Source organism: Podarcis bocagei (assembly GCF_964188305.1).
Source record: "Podarcis bocagei genome assembly, chromosome: Z".
Classification (NCBI taxonomy): Eukaryota; Metazoa; Chordata; class Lepidosauria; order Squamata; family Lacertidae; genus Podarcis; species Podarcis bocagei.
The window spans coordinates 35,895,898-35,917,107 of NC_138140.1; the positions used below are offsets into that span (position 1 = coordinate 35,895,898).

Sequence of the window (21,210 nt, forward strand, 5' to 3'; positions counted from 1 at the left end):
GTATCTACTTATAATTCTCCAAATCACCACGTTATCTTTCAGGTAGCCGGCTTCAAACAGCAAAGAGAAGAGTCACAGCGGCGGACCTTGGGGTCTCTAATTTCAGCGACGCCCAAACCCGTCCCCCCTCTTGCGCTCCATTCTTAATAATAGTTGCGCTGCCCCCGAGGCTCTGCGCCCAGTGCACCCGAACTGATTGCACTCCCCTAAATTTGCCTCCGAGAGCCAGTATAGTGTCAGGGGTTAAAGGTGTTTGCATGGAAACAGGTTCAAATCTCAGCTAAGCAACGGAGCTCACAGGTGTTGGGAAATGCACCATTCCTAGCCTAGTCTACCTTACAAGGTCGTCGTCTGCTTAATATTAACTCCTGCTGAAAAAACCCTACCGAACACAGTGAAATTTAGTTCTGAGTAAAAACGCACGGGGTTTGAGCCAAGCGAGCACTTCTTTAGCAACCCCCCCCCCCAGCCGCCCTTAGTACTGTCTGCTTTTGCCGATCTCCTCTATTTCTGCGCTGAAAAGAAGGCTGTTTGTGCGTGTGGAAGCAGGTTAATCATCAAGCAGTTTCCGTGCCCTTGCAAGTTTTAAAGGGAAGGAAAACGTTGCAGGATTTTTGCCCCGAGCAAACTCCCAGCCGTCTCATGATATTTGAACAAGTGCTTTTCACAAAACAGCCTTAGAAAAACAAAACAACAAACACTGATCGCTACAAACGTTAGTCAAACCTACAGGAGGGGGTGGGAAATCACGAAACGAAACGAAATATCCAAATCTTAGATTTGCCCCATCATATTTCTAAAGGGGTGGGGGGGGTGGGGATGACAGGGGAGAGGGGAAGCCAGTTGGCTCCCTGGAGAACCCTGCAGAGTGACTCCTCTTCGCTGCATCCTCGGCGTGCGCGCGCCCACACACGAAAAGGGTACTCTTATCTCTCGCTCCCTTGGGTACCACTCTTGTACATTTCGCCCGCTGGGCCCCGCCCCTTTCCTCCTCGCCGGGCCCCGCCCCTTCGGCTTGGAACGCGCTTCCCCGGGCTCCGATTGGCTGAAGCCCTGCCGTAGCTCGGGACCGGAGCCGCTGTGTCTCTAGCTCGCGTGCGGCCAGCAGTTTGCAGCAGCGGCAGCAGCAATAATAGCAGCAGCAGAAGAAGCAGCAGCAGCAGTGCGCGCCGGGTTGGTGGGGGGAGGAGGAGGTGGTGGAGGAAGGCAGAAGCCGGCGCTTGCAAAAGTCGGGCAGGGGGAGCGGGTAGTGAAATTTAAAATTTGGAAACAGAGAAGGAAGGGAAAAGGAAAGGAAAAAAAAGGGGAGAAGCGGCGGACCGAGGAGCTGACCCGCTGGAGAGCGATGCAAGCCACTGCGGTCTGGCTGGCCTCTGCAAAGGCGCCCGCAGCCCGCCTGGTGGAGCCGCGGATTGGCTTCCAGAGAACTTAACATTAAAGAGAGACAGAGAGCGAGAGAGAGAGGGGGGAAGCATCCACCAATTTAGCTCTTCTTTGCAAGGGATTCTTATATTTATTCTTCCACCTGGCTTCCTGCTCCACCGGAGCTCCAGAGTTGTCCCCCCGCTCCTCCTCGCCCTCCTCCCTCCACAGTTTGCAAAAGGACGATGAGGTTTGCAACCAAACTTTCCTCGCCTGCGCTTTGTTCCCGTTGGCGACTAGCGGCCCGGAGGATGCCGAGTGCGAAATAATCATGGGGAGAGAGAAGAGGAGAAAGGAGAGTCTCCCCGGCGAAGGATTGCAACAGCGGCGCCTTTGATTCTTTCTCCCTCCCCCCCCGCCCTGCTTCGTGCCTCCCGCCCAGCGCAGAGCCGTCAGCGGTGGTTCCTTCTTCCTTTCTACCCCACCCCCGTTTAAACCACGGAATACCATCCACCAGCAGTTCCTCGTTTTGCACACCGAGGTGAGGAGGTGGGTACTGTGATCCAGGGTGCCCTCCCCCCCCTTGCCTGTGTTTCCTCTCTCCCTCCCCCCCTTTAGTTTAGCCTGTAATTTGGGGATGACATTGCCTCCGCTTTCTCATCTAGTGCACGGAGGTGCTTCGGCGGCAGTTCTCTAAGAAGACGCTCTCTCTGCCTTCTGATTTTGCCGAGCTGACTCCTTTCCCCACCCGCGCCTCCCAGGCCACCCCATCCGCCCGATCTTCCTTTCCCACCCAGGGCCAGTTTCGCTCGTGTGACATGACCGGACACGGATTTTTGCCTCTGCTAGTGGCCCTTTCCTTACGGCCCCTCCTCCGCATGCCCTAGCCTTACTTTCCGCCTAGCCTCCCTCTCTACACCCCGATTTCAGCCGCTCTTTATTACTGTCATTTTTCTAAAATAATAATCTCCGGATATCTGAACACCTTCGCCAAGCGGAGGCTCCCCCAGAGAGCCCGCGTTTTGCATAAAGGTCTGTACAATTTTGGGGGGGGAAGGGAGTGGAAGTGAAGGAAAGGGGGGCAAGAAGAGAAAGAGATTTGCGCATGCCAGGTGCAAGTAAATTGAGGCGCCTCTCCAATATACAGACTGCACTTAGGATGTGTGTGTGTCTGTGATTACCCCCCCCCAAAAAAAAATTGAATATAGCTGTGCTGTAACTTAGAACTCTCCTTGACCTGGCTGAGTGGAAGATAAGGATTCAGTATTTCTCTCCCCTCTTTAGGTGGTGTTGCTTATTCTAGGGACTGAGGCTGAAAGATTTGTGGCAGGGAAGCAAAAAGCAATTAGCTCTTAAAGTAACCACATCCAAAGTCTCCCCTTCCTTCTCCTGATTAACCCCCAGCCACCCACCCTGTCCAGCTCCCCTGCCTCTCCTTCTGATTCGCTCCTTTCTTTCTATCTATCGCTGAAACAAACCCCAAACTAGTAAGCCCAAATCCCTCCCTCTCTCCTCCAGCCGCAAAATCAACAGGCAACAAGAGGGAAGGGGAGGAGGAGGCAGTGGGTGCACTGAGCCGTGAGCTATGGATATTCTGTGCCCACTGCTCCGTTTGCTGCTCCTTCTCTTGTGGACTCGGGCTGGAGCCCTGATCAACCTGAAGTACTCAGTGGAGGAGGAGCAGAGAGCCGGCACCGTCATCGCCAACATCGCCAAAGATGCCCGAGACGCAGGCTTTGTGCTGGATCCCCGGCAGCCCACCGCTTTCCGCGTGGTCTCCAACTCTGCACCACACCTGGTGGACATCAACCCAGGCTCAGGGTTACTGGTCACCAAACAGAAGATTGACCGGGACCTACTTTGCAGGCAGAGTCTAAAGTGCGTGATCTCATTGGAGGTCATGTCCAGCTCCATGGAGATCTGTGTGATCAAGCTGGAGATCAAAGACCTAAACGACAACGCGCCCAGCTTCCCCACAGACCAAATCGCACTGGAGATCTCTGAGGCTGCCAGCCCGGGGACCAGGGTACCATTGGAGAGTGCCTACGATCCGGACTCGGGCAGCTTTGGGGTGCAGAGCTATGAGATCACGCCCAATGACCTCTTCGGCTTGGAGACCAAGGTGCGTGGAGATGGTTCCCGCTTTGCTGAGCTGGTGGTCGAGAAGAGCCTGGATCGTGAGACTCAGTCTCATTACAGTTACATGATCACAGCTTTGGATGGGGGTGACCCACCCAACTTTGGCACTGTGGAGTTGAACATCAGGGTCCTTGACTCAAATGACAACAACCCTCTCTTTGAGGAGCCCGCCTACACAGTGAGCGTGCCAGAGAACGCTCCCCCTGGCACGCCTGTCATCCGCCTCAATGCCACAGACCCTGATGAGGGCACCAATGGGCAAGTGTTGTATTCCATTCACAGCTTTGTGTCTGAGAAGGCCAGGGACCTCTTTCAAATCAACCCCCAGACGGGCCTGATCACGGTCAGTGGTGCAATTGACTATGAGGAAGGCCATGCCTACGAACTGGATGTGCAGGCCAAAGATCTTGGCCCCAGTTCCATCCCTGCGCATTGCAAGGTGACTGTCACTGTGCAGGATGCTAACGACAACCCCCCTCTCATTAACTTGCTCTCTGTCAACAGCGAGTTGGTTGAGGTCAGTGAGAATGCGCCTCCAGGCTACGTTATTGCCTTGGTGAGAGTATCTGACCGGGACTCTGGTGCCAATGGCCGGGTGCAGTGTAAACTGTTGGGCAGTGTGCCCTTCCGCCTGCAAGAGTACGAGAGCTTCTCCACTATCCTGGTGGATGGGCGTTTGGACAGGGAGCAGAGGGACCAGTACAACCTCACCATCCAGGCTAAGGACAATGGGATCCCAACTTTGCAGGCCACCAAATCCTTCACTGTCAAGATCACAGATGAGAATGACAACCACCCTCATTTCTCCAAACCTTACTACCAGGTCATTGTGCAGGAAAACAACACCCCTGGGGCCTACCTCCTTTCAGTTTCTGCAAGGGATCCTGATCTAGGCCTTAACGGCAGCGTCTCCTATCAGATTGTGCCATCCCAAGTCAGGGACATGCCTGTCTTCACCTATGTCTCCATCAACCCAAACTCGGGAGACATATATGCCTTGAGATCCTTCAACCACGAGCAAACCAAGTCTTTTGAGTTCAAGGTCTTGGCCAAAGACGGAGGCAACCCCTCCTTGCAAAGCAATGCCACTATCCGAGTTATTGTCCTGGATGTCAATGACAACACCCCTGTGATAACCGCTCCTACTCTAGTCAATGGGACTGCAGAAGTTTACATCCCCAGGAATGCTGGGGTTGGCTACTTGGTGACGGTGGTCAAGGCAGATGATTATGATGAAGGGGAGAATGGCAGACTTTCCTATGAGATGGCAGAAGGGGATAGAGGATTTTTCGAGATAGACCAGGTCAATGGTGAAATAAGAACCACCAGAGCATTTGGGGAAAATTCAAAGACTGCCTATGAGCTGATTGTGGTCGCCCACGACCATGGGAAAACATCTCTTTCAGCTTCTGCCTTGATTTTGATATATCTTTCTCCATCCTTGGATGCCCAGGAATCCATAGGATCTGTTAACCTGTCCCTGATCTTTATTATCGCCCTGGGTTCCATTGCTGCCATTCTGTTTGTCACCATGATCTTTGTAGCAGTAAAGTGCAAACGGGATAACAAAGAAATCAGGACCTACAATTGCAGGTAAAGTCTGTCTGTTTCTTGGTACCAGAAAAAAAAAAAAGAATTTAGTGCCTGGCCTTTATAGCGTGCCATTTAAAACAAAATAAAATTGACTGCAAACAAAAGGAAGGCATCAAGTCGCTCCACATAAAATACCCACGGCCAATTCCTGGCCGACTTTTTTTTTTAATGTGTTCACACACCCACCCAAATCCCAGTTAGTGAAGTGGATCTAATACGATGGCTTGCAACAAATTATCCTTAATATAAACAGGCCAGCTGGGATCAGTCTTAAATCTGTACCTCGCCTATCTTTGGAAAGTGTGTGTGTGTGTAGAAGTCCCACACACATGCCCCCCCCCCAAGTACATAAAATGTTAGTACAAGAAAAAGAACAAGGGAAGGGTTGCAGCTACCTTTTGGCATGTAGGTGTGGATATATGCTTCTATGGAGCTCTGTTCAGGCTTGGATGTGACAAATTGCTGGGGTGTTTTGTTAGGGTGGTTTTTTTTTTGAGAATCACTGGAGTGATTCTCCATGGGGGAAGTTTGGGAGTAGGTGCTGTAGTGATGAATAAACCCATACTCACACGGCAGTTGCCACGGATGGACATTGCTTTCTAAGGGCCTTCTCAATCCTGTCAATAGCCTGTCCCCACCAGATGAGGTCACTGTGGGTGCTTTTTAGAGCTGCACTTGTTTTCTCTGGGAGGTAAGGAACAGGGAGCTGGCAGAACAGGAGATGAAAGGAAGGAAGGTTCGGCTAGAAATGCACCACGGAAGCCTTTTTAAAAATTGTCTTTTTGAGAAAGAGAGAGAGAGAGAGGGAAGGCGAGTGCTTCCTTACACTAGGAAATTGTGCTGCAGGTTTTGCAAAGAGAAAACAACAGCTAAGCCATCTGTTCTACTCATCACCCCGGCAAAAAAACCCCCGCAACTTTAAGCCCAATTGATTGCTAAGTCAAAAGGTTGTCCATAGCTCTTTCCTGACACTTAAAATAATGCTGTCTTATTTTTGTTACACTTTTGTTTGGTGATCTTTTTAAGTCCGAGATGCGGGGCTCTGCATGAACCCCCCCGCCTGTATCTGAAAGCTTAAGATGTGGATTGAAGTCCCCTGAATATGTAACAGCCAGGCGATTATTGTCTGTCTCTTGCTATTCTCTGTGTTGCACAAGTTAGTAGACAAACGCTAACCGCACATGAATATCAATTGGGCGCCATAAAGGAGCAGCTGCGGCGGCTCATAAATGGTTTAATCCTGTTACGAGCGAAATAGCCGTGACTTCTCCCTTCCTTCAGTCCTAAGTCATTTCTGATGGAAGGGATGGAAATTAATTTTGCCCTCTCTATTGAAACATACAAATGCCTCAGGCAATTTGGAGAATCTGGGAGAATGTGCAGCCTTTTAAAGTTTTATTTATACCGATATAATGACTGAGAGCTTGGAGTTTCTCTTTCATTCATTTTTACAATGGGCACCAGGGTTTTGTGTGTGCGCACACACAGATGCATACATACCTGTGTGTGTACATGTGTGTTAGTGTGTGCACATAGGGAAAATCAGCTGCAAAAATAAAACCATTAGATGTACTCTTCTAGGGAGCTACTTGGCTTTTAAATGAGAGCTAATATGCTGAATTTCTTTTCCATCTCGGTCCATTAAGCAAGGGCAGGCACTGAACATAAGCAGGAAAAAAGAATTTACAGTTGTGTCAACGCCACTAACAGATTTGCACTTCTGTATAACCAGTTGGTTTAGTGTGATGGCTCAGGGATTAATGAAGTGTGTGTTAATTAAATCATTGGTCAATAGGAGGAAACTGCACCATCACCACCCTCCAATAAGACAGCAGAACAAATGCGTGTCGGCAAAATTTTAGATTCTGCATTTTCAAACTTGAAAGATTTAGGCAAACACAGTTAAGGCATTTTCATGTGTCTGGATCTCTTCCCCCACACCTGGGGTTTTCGAAAATGTATAGAGATGTACACTGGGAGGAACATTTATTGACCGGAGTGAGGAACAAACCAGCTCTTTATACAGCCACACCAGAAGAGCTTTGAAAGTGAATGGAGAGAAGCATTCTTGCTGCAACGTATATTTTCTGTGGAAAAGAGCGGAGGGAGGGGTGGAAGGAGATGACGAGTGTCAGGAGCTGGGCAGTGTTCTTTAGTCCCACTGGCTCGGTTCTGATGGCTGCACATCAGCCTGCTGTGTCTGATTTTCAGACCTCCAGTGTGTTCAATTTGGATTCCTATCTCTCTCTTCCACTCCTTTTTTTTTTAAATCAACATCTTCTGACATTCATCTCCTATTACCCTTTCCTTTTCCAGTCCACTGTTCTCTCAGTAATCCATTAACCTTGCCTCTGGGGGAGGGTTCTTTAGTTCAGTGGTAGAATGGAAGCTTTTGCAACATGTAAAAGGCCTGAGGTTTAATCCTTGGTATCCCCAGTCAAGCGATTTTAGGTAGCAGGTGATGGGGAAAAGACTTCTCTTTGCCCGACATATTAAAAAGCTGCTGCCAAGCAGAATAGCTCATCCTGGGATAGCTGGCCCACTGGTCTGACTCAGTATGCAGAACTATATGTCCCTTTCTTTTGATATCTTTCCACTACTATCAGGAAATTTACATGATAATACCTTGGGAACAGGCAAACTTTCCTTCCTTCCTTCTTTCCTCCCTTCCAACCTGGGTTGCATTGCTCTTTAAAGTGTCCTATATTTCAGTGAAGCTATATAAACACAAATGTGCCAGGGGAGTTTAATAAAAAGTGCTCTTTCACTCGATGCATGTGATGAGAGGTAAAGATACTTTTTCTGGCTTAGTGTCGTTCGCCACCCTGGTCAAACTCCCCTGCTATCAATTAAGTAAGAATATAAGCAACATCCTTATGTAAGGTGGAAAGATCCTCTCAGGTTACTTCCTCTTGTGGTTTCATCATTACAGTTCCTGGATTTTCAAGCCAGGCAATTCTGAAAGTTAAGTGGACCCCACTTTTGGAAACAAGTATTTTCAGGCCTTGCTTAAAGTTGAACTGATTTCTTTCGGAAGACTGCAGTGCCTGGCATCTTCTCTGCATATCTACATCTGTGTGGCACTGATAACGATACACAGTCCCCAACGGTAATACCAAGCTACGGTTACTTCAATCTAGACTTACTGAGATAACGCTGAATGCGGTCATGTTTTTAATTATTTTTCTGGTCCTTGTTTACTGATAACTCCACTCCTCTGTCTCCCCCACTCTTTACCTTCTTTCCTTGTGTACAAGAGACAAAGCAGACCTACATTCTGTAAACCGATTGAAGGTCAAAAAGATAATTTTCTCCTTCTGAAGCGCAACACCTTTGTCTGCCAAAAAACAAACAAAACAAAAACAGTAGCCAACAGGAATGTTAAGTTTGAAGGGAGCAGGAAAGAGCTGGCATTGAGGGAAAGGTTCTGACTGGCCAGATGCGATGAGGAGAAACGAAACTGAAAAGAAAAGGCAGTCTACAGATGCAATAACATTTTCAAGACGGATGTTGCATCCTGGTCCACAAGTTCACAAAAACGACTTGCCCACAGAAATGCTTACTGGCCCACCAAACTGCTTTAAAAGGTCACCCGACTTTGTGGCCGCTGTTTTACTCACCGCAGGTGACCAGACAAGTGGCTGTTCACAAGTTTGCATTTGATAGTTTTACAACACACCTACAGGGGAGGTCGGGCAAAATGTTTGTGTCAGGTTTATTGCTATTGGGAACTGCAAATAGAACTGCTCCTTTCTCTGCTGGTTTTTTTCTCTCTCCCTGCTTTTCACGTTTTATATTAATCCGTTTAAATAACTTTTCAGATCCTTATTACCAATGGAAATGCATTCACTTTTCACTTCATGGATTTTTACATAAATTATTTTCTTCCCTTTTCTGCAGGCTGAACTATATCTCTGGTAACTAGATATCAACAATTCTAAGCAGCAGACAAAGCCAAGGGAACTTTTTGTGTGTGTGTCCTTATTCCTCACTTGTTGTCTTTATGTGTCTGACCAACAAACTTTATGCCTGTGAAAAAATAAAGACCCTCCGTTATCACAAGAGCCAAGTCGATGACCCTGCAGGTGGATGGGCAACCAGTCCTTTGGGATTCTCTGTTGACTAGTATACAGTCTTTTTTTGAGGATGAAGTAAGATACTCACTTTGCTTTCTTGTGTCCTGCAGAATTGCAGAGTACTCCTATGGGCACCAAAAGAAATCGAACAAGAAGAAAAAAATCAGCAAGAATGACATCCGCCTGGTGCCACGGGATGTAGAGGAGACCGATAAAATGAACGTTGTGAGTTGCTCCTCCCTCACGTCATCTCTCAACTACTTTGACTACCACCAGCAGACCTTGCCTCTGGGTTGCCGCCGATCTGAAAGCACTTTCCTCAACGTAGAAAACCAAAACAACAGGAACACGGGGTCCAACCATATCTACCACCACACCTTCACCGGCCAGAGCCCTCAGCAGCCAGATCTCATCATCAATGGGATGCCACTTCCGGAGGTGAGTGTGGAGGGAGCGGGACTTGAGAAATGTTGAGCTTTCCCTCATAAGGGATGGGGGGCATTGCCTTCATGGTCTGCTTGTGAATGCCCAGCATCATGTGTCTTGACTTTGGTTGGAAGTTGAATGCTGGGTTAGCTGGACCTAGGTTTAGATGGCTTTAAGAAATGTTTTGACATATTCATGGAGGACGAGGAAGTCTGCCAGTGGTGGCTAGTGGTCCTGATGGCAATACAGGACTTCCACATTCATGGTCCTCATAGATCACTTGAGTAATAGCTCTTGGGGATGGATAACAAGGGAGTCCTGTTGGCTCCATGCCATGATTGTGGGCTTCCCAGGACACCTGAAGACTCAGAGGTCCTTGATCTGACGCAGAAAGTAGTCCTTAGGTTCTCACTCTATGACATACTTTAGGACTACAATGGTACCTTGGTTTATAACCATAATCTGTTCCGGAGGTCCGTTTGTGAACCAAAACAGGTTGTAACACAAGGCATGCTTTCACCAATGGGGCCTCCAAAATTTTTTTGTTCGTAATAAAAAAATGAATTGTAATAAAAAAAAAGGTTGCAAACCGGGACACGCACTTCTGGGTTTGATGTGTTTGTAATCCAAAACATATTCAAACCAAAACGTATGCAAACCAAGGTACCACTGTACTTGTCTAAGTGGAGCTGTTGGCATTGGTTCCTTCCATTAAACCAGGGTTGGAGAACCAATGGCCGCCCAGATATTGTTGGACACCAGCTCCCATCAGTCCCAGGAATAATCTGGACTGATGGGAGTTGTAGTCCAGCAGCAGCCACGGTTCCACGGGCTTCCCACCCCTACATTATGTTGACCCAACAATGTGCATGTGTGCATGTAAAAATAATGTCTAAAGAATTAATTTAGGCTTTATAGTTTGGGGTTTTTTATGTGACCCATCATCATTGTCTTACTGTGGCTGATCTGGATCTTTTCAGGTGTCACCCTGCAATTTAAACAAGAGCATTTAGCACAGGTTGTGAATGCAGATTGAGCTTTCTTAATTTAAGTAGCAATTGAATGTTGATATTGCATATTGATATTGTATAGTTGGTGGCCAGATGTCACCACGTAAGATGCAGATAGGCATGGATTTTCTTCGGTCTTCTCTTCCTTTCTTCCGTCTTCATGAAACATGGCTGTCCCTGCTAGTGACATCATCATCCTGTCCTCATCCTCTGACTCTGTTTATGAACAGGATGTTAATTCTGACTATGTTAGTTACAAATGCATGGTAAAGGAGAAGTGTCTCAACATAAGAAGCATGGGTTTAAAAATAAGTCCATTGCTCCACTGCCTTTTATTTTAATTTTTATAAATGGAAAGACAAACTTGGGCTGGGGGGGGGGAGAACCCCAAGGTTTGCAGAAGTAAAAAAACATACAAAACCAAAACACTTAGGGAAATAACTAAGTGGGGGACACCCTCCCTTCAAACAGCCCAATGGTGGGTGATTGCTTCTGTTTTGGACATGTTAAGCGATCTCTGTTTTCTTTCACTAATTCAGGCTACTGAACTGTAAGTTTATTGAGATTTGATCAGAAATTCATCCTGTTAACTGATTAAGGTTGCAGTCCTGAGCATACTGGCTTGGGAAAAACCTTGATGAGCTAAATGGGATTTAGCTCTGAGCTAAAAGTCTGGGCTGTGCAAGAAACATGGTTACTCAACTAAACATCCTTTGATTGATTTGAGCAGGATGGTACAAGTAACTCGGATCTTACGCTTATTTAACTTATGCAATTGCAGCTTTGCGCAAGGTCCACCACTGATGGGAAACTGCCAGAGTTCTCAGAAGGCAGTGGGAGCGCCTCCTTCCCAAAGCTGAGCAAGCACTCAGCGGGTTTTGAGAAGGCAGCACAGGCTTTGGGAAGGTGGTGAGAGGACTCTGGGGTGCTAGGTACCCGAGCCCTCAAGCTGTCTTCCCAAGGCAACACAAGCACGGCCTTTGTAAAGTTGGCACTGGGTTTTGAGAAGGGAGCAGATGGCTGCATGGGCACTGCCAGAGTAAGGCATGCCATTTTAGGGGGCAAAACTCAACTTTTGCAAAAAAATTTAGTGAAGGGTCTTAAAAATAAGTTTTTGGGGTGTGATGAATTCAAATCAGCCATTGTTTTTGTGATTGGAAAGCATTAGCCTTGATCAGTCTACATTTGATGGAGGAGCACACAAACTGCTTTCAGAAAACCAAAGGATTTTAATTTTACCTTTTGAAAATGTCAGATGTGAAATAATAATAATAGGTGGGAATAATATTAATATGTATCGTAACCACAAGTACTTGGCAATCATTTTTAATGATTTCTGTGCAATCTTACAAATGTGTTACTTACCAGACAGAACTAATTTGTATTAATTTAACCAAAATGTCTTGAATTCCCAAGTCATTTTCAGCATCTCTCATATTTGGAATTTGAAAGCTAAAAACTCAACACGCCCTGCTGCCAGAGCCCTCACTGCCTTGCCAAATGCAGGCAAGCAGATTTTGGGAAGGTTAAACCAGACTTTGGGGAGCGCTCTGGGACATTACACCTTCTTCCCCAGCAAGCACCCTGAGCTCTCACTCTACCCAGGCTTTGGAAAGGCAGCGGAGGTCTCATGGCAGAGGCAGTTTTGGGATGACACACTTTGGGTTTGCCTGCACTTGTGCCACACTGCAGGAGGTGCCTCAACAATGCAGTAGAACAGAGCATGAGAAGCATTGCACAGGGCGCTGCTGAAATTTGAGAGCTTGAAGTCCACGACTGCTGTTGGATACTGCAGGAACCCTGGTGCCACCCTCCCAAAGCCACGCTAGTGCTCAGTAGGGTTTGGGAAGGCAGATCTGGGCTTTGTGAAGGATGCGACTGTGCTCCCCGGGCTTTGATTTTGGGAGGGCTCAGGGACACGGCCAGAGCCCTCGCCCCACCATTTCAAAGCCAGGCAAATATTTAGCGGGCTTTGGAGGGTGGCAGAAAGGCATTTGGTGCTGCCAGAGTTCTCACGCTCATGGGGCTTTGCATTCTCCGGGCTTGGGGAAGCATTGCCTTCCAAAAGCCAGGCAAGCGCTCTGCAGAGTTTGGGGAGGCGGTACCAAATTGGGTGGTCCAGAGACTCTTGGACAATGCCAGAACCCTTTTGCCATAGCCAAGCACTTACTGGACTATGGGAAATCAACCACTCCTGGGCTTGCCAGAGCTCCTGCAGTTACCAGCTGCAAGCACTCACTGGGTTTTGGGAGGTCAGCAGGAGGGCTCTGGCATGAGCTCCCATGCTGCCATTTCAAAGCCAGGCAACTAGAGCTTTTGGACCTCCTTTCCAAAATGGGGCAAGCACTCAGCGGGCATTGGGAAAGCTGGCAGAAAGGCTTTTGGATGCGGGCAAAGTTCTCACACTCGTGAGGCTTTGCACTCATTGGACTTTGGGAAGTGCTGCCTTCCCAAAGCCAAGCAAGTGCTCCGCAGGGTTTGGGAAGATGGTGGGAGGGTTTTGGGACTGTGCTAGAGCTCTTAGACCAGAACACTTGTGCTGCCTTCCAAAAGCCAGGCAAGCTCTCAGCAGTTTTTGGTAAGGGGAACTGGGCTTTAAGAAGGCAGCAGGCTCTGGGAAGCTGGCCAGCCCTTGTACCACCATTTCAAAGCTAGGCATGTGCTCAGCAGGCTTTGGGAAGGTGGCAAGAGGGCTATGGGATGCCCTCACACCTCCTTTCCAAAGTTGAGTAAGCAGCCTTCTTGTATGTGGCCCAGTTCCGGTGGTTCCTGGTTCTACACATTTTTGTTTATATGTGTCGACCCCCAGAACCAAACTCTCAGGCAAAATGTGAATCACCTGTATAGTGGTTGGACTCAGGAGTCCTGGGTTTGAGTCCTTTCTCAGCCTTGGATGACCCCAGGCCAATCATGCTCTTTCAGGCTGGCCTATCTCACACAGGAGCATAGCAAGCTGCCTTCTACTGAGGACATTGCTTCATCTAGTTTGGTATTGTCCACACTGACTGGCAGCCGTAGCTTTCCAGGGTTTCTTGCAGGTGTCTCTCCCAGTCTTACCTGGAGACTGAATTGGGGACCTTCTGCCTTCAAAGCAGATGCTCTGCCACGGAGCCATGGTGCTACCCACATAGCGTGTCTGGGGAAACCCAGCCAGATGGGTGGGGTATAAATTATTATTATTAAAGGATGTGACTACATGTGCAGTGTCTCAAACACCTGGGGAGGAGTTGGGATGCAAATTTCAACACTTAAAGCTGCTATAAATAAGGTATTATAAAATCCAAATGAAATTCAAGAGCCTCGTGGTTTGATTACAGGGTTACTTAGGTGAGCATCAGCACTACTTGACGGAACGGGCAGAGCTTTTTCAAATCACAAAGTCGGAAGGGGCATCATGAAGGTCATCAACTTAGTCCCTTGCTTGCTGTAAACTTGTGGACAGCTTCCAGTTGAAGCTGAATAACGGAAGATTCTGAAATGACAAAGGAAACTTATTTTCACATCGCGTAGTTAAGCAGTGGCATTTGCTCCCACGAGGGGCAGTGACAACCACCAACTTGGGTGGCTTTCAAAGAGGGCTAGATAAATTTGCGGAAGATAAAGCTACCAGTGGCTACTGGTCCTGATAGCTGTGTTCTGCCTCCACTGTCAGAGGGCAGTAGTGCTTCTGAATGCCAGTTGTTGGAAACCACAGGAGAGGATAGTACTCTTGGGCTCACATCCTGCCCATGGGCTTCCCCAAGGGATGGCCAAAGTGTTAGCAGGATGCTGGACTAGATGAGCTTCTTATGTTCCTAGGACCTGCAATGCAGGCTGCAGCTCAGATCATCCCTGGCAAATGGCTGCCTGGCCATTTGAATGCTCTTTCAGCATAGGAGAACCTATCACTTCCTGAGGCCGCTCTTTGCATTAGGAAGTTTCTTCTCCCGATGAGCTGAAGCCACCCAGAGTGGCTGGGGAAACCCAGCCAGATGGGTGGGGTATAAATATTATTATTATTATAAAGCCTGTTTCTCTGCAATCTCCAGCTCTTGGTTCTTGCCATGCCCTGTTGAGCAGCAGAGGGAGCTTTCCCATTATATAATGGCTTGCTTCCAGATGGAAGGACCATTGCTCTAGCTGGTGGCTCACACAGATTTGTATGTAGCAGGCTCCCGGTTCAATCTGTGGCACCTCCACTTAAAATGATCAGACAGGAGAGAATCGGAGAGATGCTCTTCTGCCTGAGGGTCCTGGACAGCTGCTGCCAGTCAGAGTAGAAAACTCTGGGCTGGGTGGAGAAATGGTCCTCTCTTGAATCAGGCAGCTCCCTATGTTCCACCATGATGATTACGTCATTGGTGGCTGGTGTCCATTGGTACTGGTGGGGAGGAAGGCAGGGAGCCCGAGCAGTCAATGACAAGCAGATCCAGCCAATTGTAGTTGTGACCCCCATCTTCTTCCCTGCTGGATCTTACACTGAGACTAAGGGGGGGGGGAGCTGACAGGTTGTGCTGCCACACCCTTGACTGGTTGTAGGTAAGGACGCAGGCAAGTGAGGGCTAGCTGTTAGTAGACTGAGGGTGGTGGAATAATGGACCAGTCACCATTGGTGTATCTGGTGTCTCTAACACATCACATAAAAAAGGAAGAAAAGTATGAAAGCCGTTGCGGATTTCAGTGAAATGAAGCCAATTTCCCCGAGGGTGATTTTCCTACATCTGTCCCTTTTTATATTTGAACGATGAAATGCCTTATTATTATTTTCCTTTCTTCCCCCCTTCTTGGGAGGGGAGAAAACACCCACATGCTGTGAAACAGTGAAACTTTTATCATGAGATAAGCCATTTTCTTCGCTGCTAGGAGAAGGAAATGCACATGGATTTGTGCTCACAACCCTTCTGTTGGGCATCCTTGACTAACGCTGGTTTGTTGCTCTTTGAATTATTATTTGGTATTAAGTAAAACAATCAAAGGTTTTGTCATGTTTCCTGCTTTAAACAGAATAACAAAGCTGAGAAGCTGTTGAAATATTTATGACCTACTCCGCTCCGCTCTTTGTTTTTTGTCTTTTTTGGTAAATGCAGGTGACTATGGATTTACTTCTTTGTAAACAGGTACACTGATGATGACTTTAGTTTTTGGGGGGTGATGAGCCCAATCCAGAGATTTATCACAGGCAATGTATGCCTGATTTCTAGTGGGAGGAAGTTCCATAGAGTTGGTCCCACTACACTGACGACACAACTCTTGGTCCTTGCATAATTCCTCTGTAAAGACAGATACAGTAGTTCTTTCACCCCTTCACTCTGGCACCAACAGCAGCAAAATCACTCCCCTTGATGCCCTTTAACTGCTGTCTCCTCCACATAGATGCCTAAGGACAGGTCTCTGACAAAGCTTCTGTTGTTGTCCAAGGAGCCCCTTGCCTGTGTTTTGGCTCACATGAGGTTGAGTCAGGGGATGGAGCAAATGCTGTTGACCAAGGGCTGCCCATGTGGTGACTTCAAGATATTGTTGGGACCACAATTCCCACCAGTCAGGGATGATGGAAGCTGTAGTACTTTTGAAGGTCAACATGTCTGATTTTTCTGCTGTTGGCCTGTCAGCCCTTAAACAGTCATGGCTTCCCCCAAGGAATTCTGGGAGCTGGAGTTTGATAAGGATGCTGAGAGTTGCCAGGAGACGCCTGTTCCCCTCACAGAGCTACAATTCCCAAAGTAGTTTAATAATAAATCCCCCTTCCTAGGGAACACTAGGCATGAGGGGCATAGAGGTCTCATAATCCTCAGCACCTTAACAAATCTCAGGAATCTTTGTGAGATGCCATGCCTGTTTAATGTAGTATCAAAGTGCTTTATGGTGTGAATGTGGCCATAAATCCTTTAATTCAGGCATGGGGCATATTAGGCAGGCTTTGCAGTTTCAAACATTTTTAGCTTTGTTTAGTAAATAAAATAGATGTGCTAAATTAGAGCACTCCCTAAGGCATCAGAAAAATTTTCCAATGCAAATCAACCTATGCAAACCTAACTTGCATAGGCCATTCCCCCCCCCCCCAATTGTTCAGCCTCCTGGCACCAGGTATATCAGACCAGTGACTCAGGCTCTGGACATCTGATATATCAGAGGCAGATGGATTGCATGCAGGTGCAGGCCGAAGTCAGGCCAGGTGTCAGGCAGTCTGTCTCAGCACAGAAAGAAAGCCAAGCTCTCCCAGCAGCTGCAAATTGCTAGGTTGCTGGTCTTGTAGTCCATTGGGATTAACAGATTAGCCCTTGGACATTACCTGACTTTCCTGCTTTGCAGGGTGTTAGACTAGATGATCCTCAAGGTCTCTTCCAACTCTACAGTTCTAGGATTTTCCAGGTGAGGGCAGGGGGTGTCATGGGATGCTGTAGCACTCACTCTGCCAGGATGGCCTGGATTTCTTCACTCTGCTGACTGGTTGCCCCAGTGGCACTATGGGGGGGTTGCCCTGGTGGTAACCATCATTATTTTTGTGGGGGTTTAAAGAAAAGAAGAGAGGGAATGTGTGTATTTAGGAGAACCAGCTGCCAAAGAAGACAAAGTTCTTTTGCCTTAATATTTTGCATGGAACAGGAGCAGCAAATACAGCGCCCTCCATATGTTGTTGGACTGCGGCTGCCATCATTCCCAACCATTGGCCATTCTGGTTGGGACTGATGGGAGTCTGACACCTTCTCTACGCAGCTTTTTGCAAATGCAAGGGGACACGCTTCTTTGCCCTTCCCATTGATGGCTGAGATGCATGTTTTGAAGACCCACCCTATGGCTGTGACTGATTTAGTTGTTTTTTAATACCGCATTTTGAATTGTTTGTTTCCTGCCTAGGACCTGCTGGTGAAGGGTGGGTACCATCACCACCACCATATAAAAAGTTGCCCTGATATGATTTGAAGAGCACTACTACAACACAGGGTGGCGCTGTGTGTTAAACCACAGAGCCTAGGACTTGCTGATCAGAAGGTCGGCGGTTCGAATCCCTGTGACAGGGTGAGCTCCCGTTGCTCGGTCCCTGCTTCTGCCAACCTAGCAGTTCAAAAGCACGTCAAAGTGCAAGTAGATAAATAGGTACACCTCCGGCGGGAAGGTAATCGGTGTTTCCGTGCGCTGCTCTGGTTTGCCAGAAGTGGCTTAGTCATGCTGGCCACATGACCCGGAAGCTGTATGCCGGCTCCCTCAGCCAGTAAAGCGAGATGAGTGCCGCAACCCCAGAGTCAGCCACGACTGGACCTAATGGTCAGGGGTCCCCTTACCTTTTACTACAACACAACACACATATCTTTCTCTGTGTCTGCACTGCAGTGTGGACATTTACAAACCATGCTTTGTGGTTAGATCTATTTCTAGAAGAGCCAAAGTAGCATGTTGTTTTCCAGCATCTGTCAGGGCAAATGGGGCACTGCCCTGCCAACCCCAGCCTGCCCTCAGCCACCCCACTCCCAGCTGCTTGCCTTCTTCCTCACATACAACCCTAGGGGTGGCATTGGCTGCCAGCTTCCCACAGTTGCCTTTGTAGAACTCAGGCAGAAAATGGGAACAAAGCTAGAATGAATTGGCTCTGCCTGTCATCGGCTCTGGCTCCACCTACTGTTGGCCTCCTGCCCTGCCTGTCCCAATGGGCACCATCCTCTGCAGCTGTTTTCTGTTCCCTGGGAGGCTTAGGAGAAACAGCGCTGATACCTTGAGAGGAATGCTGTTTTCCATCCCTCCGCTCCAACAGAGCTTTTATGCTTTTGCTAGTTGCATATGTGGCCACAGGTTTGTTTGCATATGGATTGGAGATGGAGATTAAAGCATCCAGATAAACACCGGGATATATCAACAAGGTTTTACCTTTTTTAAAAAACAAAACCAACAGCTATGAATTTCCCGTAGACCCTTTTCTGCCCTCCTTTGTTTCTCTTTCTGTGGCTAGGTGTGCACAGTACCTCAGGTAAGATGGCAGTAGACCTCAACTGCAGGCTGTGACGGGCTCTTAGAAAGCTCCCACCTGTCCCACATAGGTGTTATGTTCTGGAATGATCAGGAAGGTTTGGAACCCAGGTTGGTGGGAAGGGATGTAACTAGGTGGTAGGGCATCTGGTTAACATGCAGAAGGTCCCGGGTTCAATCCCTGGCATCTCCAGGGAGGGGCTGGAAATGCCCCATCTGAAATCCCGGAGGGCTGCTGCCAGTCAGCACTGAGCTTGATGGACTAGTGGTCAGACATGGTTCAAGGTAACGTTCTGTGTTCTTAGCAAGGAGGATCTGTAACCATGGGGTCTAAGAAGGTGATAGAGCATCTGCTCTGCATGCAGAAAGTCTCAGATTCTATCCCTGGCATGTCCAGGTTGGGCTGAAAGGGTCCCCTGTCTGGAATTCTAGACAGTCATAATCAGCCAGTGTGGACTGCAATGAGCTGGATGAACCAGCGGCCAGAGTCAGTGTGAGGCATTTTCTATGTCCCTAAGCTGTTTGTGCACCTACTTCAGAGGGAGAGGGGAAAATGTGTCCCTTTCTGCTTTTTTTTTTTTTTTTTTTTTTAAAATATTTTTATTGGGTTTTCACATTTTATATAAACACAAACAACACACCAAAACAAACATAAAAAACAACAAACATGAATAGTTCCCGAAAATCTTATTTTCTAACCCTAGTCCTTGACTTCCCCCCACCCCCTCCCCTGCATCCCTATTCCCAAACTTATGTCAGCAAGTTGGCATTTCTTCCATCTTAATATTAGTCCTTTTATAAAAAACAAAAATAAATTTTCCCTAAGTTGGACCCCAATTCTCTTCCCTCGATTTCTCCTTTTTTCTTACATAATTTTCTTAATACTAAACCCCCTGGTCTTGAGTGTTGTTTAAATTTAATACTTCCCTCCCTCCCCTCCCCGCTTTGCGTCCTTTCCCAAGACATGTCCAAATTAACAGTTTTTAGCCTGGATTCCGGATATCCGAGGCTCTCAATTCTCTTTTAGTCCCTCTCCGCCGGTTTTGTTGGTAGTCCTTTTTGTCTATCATCGAGTCTCGAAAGATTTCCTTAACAATCAATCCAGTCAGTCCATAGTCTCTTCCCATATTTAAAGGCAACTGCTGAGGAATTTCCACAAGGCCTAAGTCTTGCTGATAGTCAAAATCAAAGTCTATGTGGAGGCCCCAATTGTACTTCTTTATTTCGAGCTCCTGAATTCCATAAAGTCCCAGGGCCTCCACTTTCATCTTCTGTATCTTTCGTAGGCTTAGAGTGGATTTAATCCAATAGTCTCCTTGCTTGTGTTCTCCAGATGCCGGCTTCTGGTTAGTACTTTCCCAGATAACTTGTTCTCTTTCTTGTTTTGTCTTCTCCTCTTCTTTGTTTATTGTTTCAAATTCAGCTGTGGGTTCTTTCTCACTCAGGCCCTCATTACTTTCAGCAGAACTACTTGTTTCCAAATCCAAGGTCGTCAATTGTTTACTCATAGCTGTAGTCTGCTCCTGTAGGGTTCCCACCAGTGAGAACATTCTTTCGATTTCTCTCAGTATCTTTCCACCCACAGCCATTGTAATTCCACAGAATTCCCCCTAGAGGGAATCTGGTTACTGAGTAACCTTTTCTCCAACAATCCTCTGTCCTATTATTGTTTCTTTGTTTCTCAAGATTTTAGTTCAATTGTAACTCCTTTTAATCCGGAGAGGTCTTAAACAGCAATTTTTTTTTCACTATTAATAGTCCATTTGACAGCTTTTGACAGCTGTCAAATTCTGCTCCTCTATACAGGCTCCAAATCAGGTCGCTCCCGGGCCCGGGAGGGAGGGTTGTTTACCACAAAACAAAGACTCTTCCAACACTCCACTCTCCTGCTCAAATTTACCTTTCTAAATCTTGGAAGTTACTGTCTTTTTAAAACTCACCCTTTACAGGGTAGGCACTCCAGCTTAGTTCTTATTTCGTTGCTCTGGATCGTCTGCAAGGGGGGGTGTGGGGACTTCCTTTTAGCACACCCCCCGGTCGTCTCAAATTCAAAAGGTAAAAGTTTTAGAGTTCAGTTCCAAATTACTCACGGGTTCTTTTTTCAGTCCGAATTTCAAGGAAGGAAGTTAGCGCTCTCCGGTTATGGCTCGCGGCTTCGCTCAGCGGCGGTAGCGGTCGACTCTCAGTGCCACGCCGTCCCCTGTATCCCCTCCGTAGCCTTTAAAAAGGCTCATTGCGAATCAGGGGGGGCGCTTAAGGCACCCGCCGAGTCTTCAGTCCGCAGGCTTCCGCGCCTGCGGTTTTTAAGGGTCCCCGTGTCGCCGGCACGGCAAAGACCCATCCACCGCTGAGCCGATTCCCTCCGGAGCTCGGAGGGAATCCGCCATTTCCCGATCGCGCCAACCCGGAAGTCTCAAATGTGTCCCTTTCTGCTTGGTTCTTTCCTCACCTCTCCCTCTAAGAACTACCTTCTCCTCCCTGGCAATCATTCCCCAGTACCTGTTGCCATTACTTTCCCCGCTATTTCCTCTGGCTTATGAATTTTCCCCCAGCTCTGCGTCTTTGTTTTGGGAACTGCGGCATATAAATAAGACCACAATAAGAGCCCTGATGGATCACGCCAGGAGCCCATTTACTCCAGTGTTCTGCTCTCGCAGTGGCCAACC

At 47.7% G+C, this 21,210-nt stretch overlaps 1 protein-coding gene across 2 annotated transcripts in view; it reads left to right on the plus strand.

Moving 5' to 3' along the window:
* The first annotated feature begins 1,917 nt into the window (after positions 1–1,917).
* The window catches only part of PCDH19 (protocadherin 19), a 138,432-nt gene continuing 119,139 nt past the window's right edge, over positions 1,918–21,210 (plus strand). For both annotated transcript variants that reach the window (XM_081179397.1, XM_081179398.1), the window contains exons 1-2: positions 1,918–5,094; positions 9,281–9,608. In XM_081179397.1, coding sequence (XP_081035523.1) covers positions 2,948–5,094; positions 9,281–9,608 — 2,475 coding nt within the window. In that variant the 5' untranslated portion in view covers positions 1,918–2,947. The remainder of the gene's footprint in view (positions 5,095–9,280; positions 9,609–21,210) is intronic.